The 8,887-nt window shown below is 46.3% G+C and overlaps 1 protein-coding gene across 1 annotated transcript in view; it reads left to right on the top strand.

The window, feature by feature from the left end:
- Positions 1-8,887, top strand: part of LOC111972260 (ras-specific guanine nucleotide-releasing factor RalGPS2) — a 163,753-nt gene that overhangs the window by 128,101 nt on the left and 26,765 nt on the right. Inside the window, exons 10-15 of the mRNA XM_070445986.1 lie at positions 4,977-5,114; positions 5,190-5,280; positions 5,394-5,597; positions 5,797-5,948; positions 6,031-6,085; positions 6,524-6,601. Coding sequence (XP_070302087.1) covers positions 4,977-5,114; positions 5,190-5,280; positions 5,394-5,597; positions 5,797-5,948; positions 6,031-6,085; positions 6,524-6,601 — 718 coding nt within the window. The remainder of the gene's footprint in view (positions 1-4,976; positions 5,115-5,189; positions 5,281-5,393; positions 5,598-5,796; positions 5,949-6,030; positions 6,086-6,523; positions 6,602-8,887) is intronic.

Below are 8,887 nucleotides of genomic sequence, written 5' to 3' on the forward strand. Positions count from 1 at the left end.
AGAGGGAGGCTGTTTTTCCCCTCCATTTCTCCCTTCGTCTTTTTTAGAACGTGCCAGCCCACCTCTGATGTCATTGGTCTGAAAAAGAGAGGGAGTATCAGAAGAACCTCCTCAAGTTTCACATCCTCCAGCACTCCTGCCCTGCTTTTTTAAGGAAAGTAAGAGAGAAAAAAGCCAGTTGGAGAAACTTTCAACTTAAAAAAAAAAATCTGTTTGAACTCACACAAGGAGGGTTTGTTTGGGGGTAAGGACAACACACACACACATTACCTTTAATGCACCATATATTCAAGTTCACGTCTGCCCCTGTAACCCCCATCCCATTAGTACCCCACAATTACCAGACAGCAGCTTCTCTCTGGCTAACTCCTCTGTGCTTAGACCCCTTCTGTGTGCAAGTCCATAAGACTCCCTCCATTCCTCTCCTCTCTTCCCAGGCTGTAGTGTATGTTCATGCTGTGCCACAGTTATACCGGTGTGGTGTACAGTTGACTGCATCTTCCTTTAAGGCCAATCCACGCTGTGCATCAGATTGTCTTTTACCATTATTACATGTCACGCTGTGAGATGTTAGCAAATGAAGACATTTCTATCAACCTGGCCAGATTGTTTGCTTCAGGTTTGTCATCACGTTCTGCGATTGGCTTGCGATGCTACGTCAGCCAACGAAGGCTATGTCAACTGCAGTGGTGCATTTGATCTGCGCATGTACCAGCAGTGCAAGCAAAGTGAGTTTGTAAAAACTGAAAGTATACATTTTAGAAGTAGTTTTCACATACAAACAATAACAACTAAACAAAAACAACTGTGGCTGAATTATTATCCTACACTTTCAAAAATACTAGTCGAATAAGACATGGGAGAGATGACACATTTTGGCAAGGAGATTTATTTATAGACTAATACAAGTCAGTAGCGGATTTAGATARGGGCAACATGGGCAGCCACCCAGGGCGGCATCTTGCCGGGGGCGGCACGGGGGGTTCGCCCAAGGTGCCATACAAGCTAGAACTGCCACATACACTTGAATCAAACATCCAAACCAAACTGAGTGAAGAACAGAAACCTCAACTAGCAAGCAAGTCTCAGCTATGAAGAGCGCGAAGGGGGGAGAGATTCTGGCAGGGGGTAGATTTTCATCACATCACCGTCCGTGTTGCTATTGGTCAGTCACCGGGATCGTCTCATAACACCAACCYCAGTACACGATAAAGGCAAAACATTTTGTCAGCGCCTACGACCGCACGTAGTGGTACTTCATCGTCAGAACTAGACCCTGTCACACTGAACAAGCCAAGACATCTGGCAGTTGTTTGCAACCTAAGAATGTTGCCTACAACATGGAAATTTGGTCTGCGACGGCAAAATTGTGGCAAGACAGACAAATAAAATCGAACCGTTTGTGCAGGCCTTTAGACACTATGCAATATACACAGCTGTGTGCGTGTGTGTGTGGATCACACTGATTTGTAGAGAGATGGGAAGGAGAGGCCAGCTCCAGGTGTATGGAGAGACCCTCTTCCTCTTCTCCCCTCTCCCTCCCCCTCTCACCTTTCCACACGCTCCTCTCCCTTTCCCCAACCATGAGACATGTCCGAGAGAGAGCAGTTGATTTGCATGTTTTGGAGAAAGGGATTTTTCTGGTTGCCAGACTGGTTGATAATATCCCACCAGATGGGGAGTTCTCTTCATGTCAGACACACTTCCAGATAGAACACTGGCATGAGAAGATGGGGATCAGMGGAGAGGAAAGGAAAGGAGGAGATATCTCATTTGTATATATATATCTCACACACTTAGGTTGGAGTCATTAAAACTCATTTTTCAACTACTCCACAAATTTCTTGTTAGCAAACTGTAGTTTTGACAAGTCGCTTAGGACATCTACTTTGTGCATGACACAAGTCATTTTTCCAACAATTGTTTACAGACAGATTATTTCACTTATAATTCACTGTATCACAATTCCAGTGGGTCAGAAGTTTACATACAATAAGTTGACTGTGCCTTTAAACAGCTTGGGAAATTCCAGAAAATTATGTCATGGCTTTAGAAGCTTCTGATAGGCTAATTGACATAATTTGAGTGAATTGGAGGTGTACCTGTGGATGTATTTCAAACTGGTCCCTTCTTGCTTGACATCATTTGGAAAATCAAAAGACGTCAAAGACCACACAAGTCTGTATCATCATTGGGAGCAATTTCCAAACGCCTGAAGGTACCACTTTCATCTGTACAACAATAGTATGCAAGTATAAACACTGGGGGACCACGTACCCGTCATACCGCTCAGGAAGGAGACGCGTTCTGTCTCCTAGAGAAGAATACTTTGGTGCGAAAAGTGCAAACAATCCCAGAACAACAGCAAAAGGCCTTGTGAAGATGCTGGAGGAACAAGTACAAAAGTATTTATATCCACAGTAAAACGAGTCTTATATCGACATAACCTGAAGGCTGCTCAGCAAGAAAGAAGCCACTGCTCCAAAACCGCCATAAAGCCAGACTACAGTTTGCAACTGCACATGGGGACAAAGATCGTTCTTTGGAGAAATGTCCTCTGGTCTGATGAAACAAAAATAGAACTTGTTGGCCATAATGACCATCCTTATGTTTGGAGGAAAAAGGGGGAGGCTTGCAAGCCGAAGAACCACATCACAACCGTGAAGCACGGGAGTGGCAGCATCATGTTGTGGGGGTGCTTTGCTGCAGGAGGGACTGGTGCACTTCACAAAATAGATGGCATCATGAGGCAGGAAAATTATGTGGCTATATTGAAGCAACATCTCAAGACATCAGTCAGGAAGTTTAAGCTCATCGCAAATGGGTCTTCCAAATGGACTATGACCCCAAGCATACTTCCAAAGTTGTGGCAAAATGGCTTAAGGACAGCAAAGTCAAAGTATTGGAGTTGCCATCACAAAGCCCCAACCTCAATCCTATAGAAAATTTGTGGTAGAACTGAAAAAGAGTGTGCGAGCAAGGAGGCCTACAAACCTGACTCAGTTACACCAGCTCTGTCAGGAGGAATGGGCCAAAATTCACCCAACTTATTGTGGGAAGCTTGTGGAAGGCTACCCAACACGTTTGACCCCAGTTAAACAATTTAAAGGCAATGCTACCAAATACTAATTGAGTGTATGTAAACTTCTGACCCACTGGGAATGTGATGAAAGAAATAAAAGCTGGGGAAAAAATGTCTCTACTATTCTGACATTTCACATTCTTAAAATAAAGTGGTGATCCTAACTGACCTAAGACAGGGAATTTTTGCTAGGATTAAATGTCAGGAATTGTGAAAAAATGAGTTTAAATTTATTTGGCTAAGGTGTATGTAAACTTCTGGCTTAAAGTATGTGTGTATACATACATACATACATACATACATACATACATACATACATACATACATACATACATACATACATACATACATACATACATACATACATACATATAAAGACTTAACTACATCCTGCTCTTGTCTCCTATTTCTGACCTGTGTGTGTGTGTTCTGGGCAGGTTTTACTCTTGCATGACTAACTGCCATCATCCGTCCGACACGCTATGATATTACCAGCTGTTTCTCCATAACCATTTGTCTGCACTCCTTCTCTCTGTCGCTCCTTTTCTCCTTCCCTATATCTCCCTCCGTTCCTCCCTCTCTCTCTGGTTCTAATCAGAGGGATGGTATCTATGTATGATGTAGCCATTACAGGGCTCCATGATAAGTGGTGCTGGCCCAGGACTAGTGTCTGCTGCTCTAGTGTTGTCAACACTGGGGGTTTGTAGTTGCACGGTTGCTTTCACAACTACTTGGCTTCGTGTGTGTGTGTGTGTGTGTGTCAGAAGGAACACAACTCTTGTCATGATGGTGTGAGACATTGCCTTGCATCTGCTGCTGCTCTCATTTCGAACATGAAAATGAGGGGGGAGAGAGATTCGAGGTTGGGGGGGGTTGAAGGGGAAATATGGAGACGTGATAGAAAGCAGTAGAGAATGACAGAGGGGGAGGGAGGGAGAGCCAAGAGGACAGTGCGGGTATGGGAAGGGCATCAGAGAGGGAGAGGGAGAATACACTGAGTGTACAAAACATTAGGAACACCTTTATTGTTTTGCCCTCAGAACAGCCTCAATTCATCGGGCATGGACTCTACAAGGTGTCAAGCGTTCCACAGGGATGCTGGCACATGTTGACTCCAATGCTTCCCACAGTTGTGTAAAGTGTGCTGGATGTCCTTTGGGTGGTGGAACGTGTGGAAAAACTAGCAGCGTTGCAGTTCTTGACACAAACCGGTGCACCTGGCACCTATTACCCTACCCTGTTTGTCTTGCCCATTCACCCTCTGAATGGCACACAAACACAATCATGTCTCAAGGCTTAAAAATCCTTCTTTAACCGGTCTCCTCCCCTTCATCTACACTGATTGGAGTGGATTTAACAGGTGACATCAATGTATGACTAACCGGATGGAAAATTGTGTGTTTCCTATTAGTGGTGTTTATGTGGTACACATTCCACTCATATCCATGTTATGTCTCGACTCCAGTGTAATGTCTTTAGACTACCGTCAAACGATATGTGTGTTGACTAAGGAGTAGGGATCAGTCAGTATGTGGTCTGGAATGTTTGCTTTGTTCCCTGGTGTTTTGAGTCACACCTCAGACAGATGGGCCTTATCCTCATTTAGCAGGTAGAACAGGGAGGGCTGAAATGGAGAAAATGAAAGGGAGAGATTGGTGTGTCTGCAGGCAACTAATGCAATCTTTTTCACTGAGTCAGCAGATTCGGTTCTCTGTTTGGGTTCATGTTTGTTTGTAAGAAAGATAAAGCTGAAGTTCCCATGGCAATTTGTTAGTCTAGTGTGTGTCCGTGTTCTAGGATTCTACTTAACCTAACCTACCTCTTGTGTTTTGAGTTTCTACACATGACAAGACCTTCACCATCTCTCTCTGTCTCTTACCCTCTCTCTGTGTAGGTATGTATCTGTCTGACCTYACGTATATAGACTCAGCGTATCCCTCTACTGGCAGCATCCTGGAGAATGAACAGAGATCCAACCTCATGAACAACATCCTGAGGATAATATCTGACTTGCAACGCTCCTGCACCTACGGTACATACACACACAGAGAGACACATACACCCTTCCCTGCTCCATACCCTAAGACATTTCTCTCTGTCTGTACAGATATACAAGTGTTGCCTCATGTCCAGAAGTATCTCAACTCAGTCATGTACATCGAGGAGCTACAGAAGTTTGTGGAGGATGACAACTACAAGTGAGTTGTGGCTCTGTAATGTTAATGGAGTTTGATTAGTTTGACCCTTTATTGGAAGTCATAATCGTGTGTGTGTGTGTTATGCGGGTTCCCATGTGTGATGTTGTGTTCAGGTTGTCGTTGAAGATGGAGCCAGGCTCCAGCACACCCCGCTCCACTGCCTCTAGAGAGGACCTTATAGGTTCGGATGTGTCTGCGTCTCCTCTGTGTGGCCGTAAGGGCCCCATTGCAGACGGAACCAAAGTCCCTCCCACGCCCCCCTCCCCCCGGAACCTCCTCCCCTACGGACACAGGAAGTGTCACAGCCTGGGCTACAAGTGAGTCACCCACTACCGAAGGCTAACTTTAGCATCCATTACCACATAACATCTGAGTGCAGTGCTTCCCACTTCAGAATCTTCTGGATTCCAAGCCATAATCATCCCCATGTGCTCTTTTAGGGATTTAGCACATTGTACTGCATTGGTTCATTGGTTGTCATATATGTTTTCTAATAGTTATTTTGTTTCTCTGTAGTTTTATTCATAAGATGAATACGGTAGAGTTTAAGAGCGCTACATTCCCCAATGCTGGTTCTCGTCATCTATTGGACGACAGCGTCATGGAGAGCCACACCCCTACGAGAGGACAGGCCGAGAGCTCAACGCTCTCCAGCGGCATCTCACTGGGTTAGACAGACACACACACAACTGTGTTTTTATTCCTGTCTTTTGACTTTGACAGTAACACTGTCTCTTTGTTTATCTGCAGGGAGCAGTGAGGGTTCAGAACTCAGTGAAGAGATGTCCTGGCCAGCCTTTGAGAGGTAAGTCTGAACGCACGCACATACACACACACACACACACACACACACACGATGATGTGTGAAGCTCTTTGAGCAAACCTTAGCCCACAGGCAAGCAGCACTTACTCCCTTGTGAGCTGCTGTTCTACTAGCCTGTCTCTCTGGCTACATGATAGTGGGACCGAGATGCTTTGGTAATGTCTAGGCTTCAGCTCAGTGGGCGAACACCGTCTAGTGGTGTGCAGACGACCGGGGTTCAAACCTAGTAACTGGTCACAGAAGCCCTTATGTCCGAGCGTCCGTTGCTTTGTACCAAAAACACCAGTCCTGAAAGAATCTGTGAAGGGAAAAAAACGTCCTCAAACCAACCCTTAAAGTTGTGCTGGAATGAGCCGAGCTGAGAGAGCCCAACCTTTACTGTTCCGTGCCCCCAACCTGTCCCTGTCCTCTGCCGAACAGGACTCGGTTCTATCACTCTCTGGGGCCTGTGACCCGCGTGGCCAGAATCCCCTACAGAGGAGGCCTGAGGCCCAGCAGGTACACACACATTACCACCTCCTCCTCTACACCCCTCTCAACACCCACGCCCCCTTCTCAACTCTCTCTCCACCCTGCCATCTGCCGCCAATATCTGCTCTATCTCTGCCCGAGGCCACTGTGCTGGTGTGTGTGTTGAAGGTGGTGGGAGTGTGTGTGTGTGTGTGTGTGGTATAGTGTGTGTGTGTGTGTGTGGTATAAACGGGTGGTGGGCCTCTGTGGGTGACTCTCCGTTAAACCAGACCATCTTAGCAACTCTCATTCTCCCCGTATGGCATCTCTCACACATGCAATGAACCAATATGCAATATGGAGCCTGCAGGTTTTCTAAGAGGTGACAGTGAGTTTCTAGTGTACCACACAGCTGGGAGCTCTGCCCTGTGTCAGTCAGGGATGACCTCCCATAGACTTTTCTAGCTCCATACAGTTCAGATGGGTGGATTCTCTCACTCTGTCTCTCTCTTTCATATATACAGTGCCTTCGGAAAGTGTTTAGACCCCTTTGATCCGCTACCCTTACGCAACTCGCAGCCCCCAAAAACAAGCTCCATGTTCCACTCAGCCAATTCAAGCTCTCCCTAGCGTGTTCACACAGAAACTAGAGAACAACGAACCCCATTCTCACAACAGACAAACCATCTGCGTATACCGGAGTTCCGTGGCTCCCTTTTGTCTTTCCCTTTGCCTGTCCGAAGAACCAGGATCAACATATTTCCCTCCTCTCACGAAGCCTCGAAACATCTTTGAAGCAACCTTCCCTGTGTGCTTATAAAGCCATCGCACCCTCTGTAATGTGCATAAAGGCAAGATCACCCATGCTCCGTTTCTAACTCCGTCAAGAAAATGCCTAACTTCGGCTCGTTTACTGTTTGCCCTGTTATTTCAAACCCTTTCGTCCTCCCCTCTCCCTCTGATCAAAGTAACTCTGTGCGCGTTGATTGCACCTGGCTTTCATACATCCCATTTTCAAGCTTTTATCCCGCCCACACCCGCGCGTTCCATCTCGCTCCGAGAAGTATCCGATACAATTCGAATAAGACTCGTCCGCCTCACCCCCCTCGTCCGCGCTTTCCTCTGCAATAAGCATCTTTTCTCTCCTATAACATCTGCGCCCACCAGTTCCCCCTCTGTGTCGCCACAGCGTCCGCATCAGCTTCTCCAGTTATGCTCGCCGCTCCTCGGTCTTAATCTTTCCGTCCAAAACGCACCGTAATCTAGAGAGACTAGTTTCATCCCAAGTCACGATCTCTCCCCTCAGCTCCACTCCTTGGACAACACTCCTTGACACCTCTTCTTTATAAACAAATATCTCAGACACCTCCTACACTCCTCCTTACTGCCCGATGCCAGTGCCCGGGTACCGGAGCGTAAAACCCGCCCCAATAAATAAGACACACCTCTGTTCACCTGTAGGCTGGAGTCCACTCGCGATGAAAATTGACAACTGGGCAATGTCAGAAATGTCGGTGTCTCATCCACAGCCACAGAATATGCAATGAAATTCTTTTCCCTTTTCCACCAAGGCTGCCTCTTTTAATTGATGGACAACCTGGTCTACACTCTCTCGCAATGTGGTGTTCTGCTCAGACTCACATTTAAAAAGATTGCCTTTTTCTGCGGCAAACTTTCACAAACTTTAATCATGCAGTTTTTGATGAAATGCCCCTCCGTAAATGGCCGGCTGATTTACGATCTTCTGCCAAATAAAACTGGCCTGTGACAGCAGCCTGGCCTTGTGATTTGGCTTTTTGAACAGATCCTGTCGAGATTTGAGGCCTCGTTTTAATTCCTCTGCCTTTTGTTAGCCTGTTTCCATGTCCATATTTTTGTTTTTGCCGCGTGTTTCGTCAGTCGTCTCAGATATTACTCTTTCAGTACCGCCACACCTTTCTCCACACAGAAGACACACAGGTTCCAGCTACCTCCGTGAACATATACTCCGACTCCCACCTTGTTTGAACAACCCCCGTTCTCAGTGTCCACCTTCCTTTTGCATTTTTGATGGGTATCTGAAAGTTAATTTTACTGTGTATGCTGACGACTCTGTGCCAATAAATATTGAAATGAAGCACCTACTGCTCGGTCGTCCACCTTGCATTGTGGGAAATGAGTATTGGTGCGTGTAAAAGATCTGCGGCTGCCGGCTTGCTGCGGTCTGCGGGTCCGGTTCTAATAATAAATCAAATCATCCCAGCGGCCGTAAAAAACCTTCTCGCGGGCCGATGTGGCCCGCGGCCTTGACTCTGACATATGTGCTCTGATAACCTAACAAAATGTGGGAAAAGT

Source organism: Salvelinus sp. IW2-2015, linkage group LG13 (assembly GCF_002910315.2).
Source record: "Salvelinus sp. IW2-2015 linkage group LG13, ASM291031v2, whole genome shotgun sequence".
Lineage (NCBI taxonomy): Eukaryota > Metazoa > Chordata > Actinopteri > Salmoniformes > Salmonidae > Salvelinus > Salvelinus sp. IW2-2015.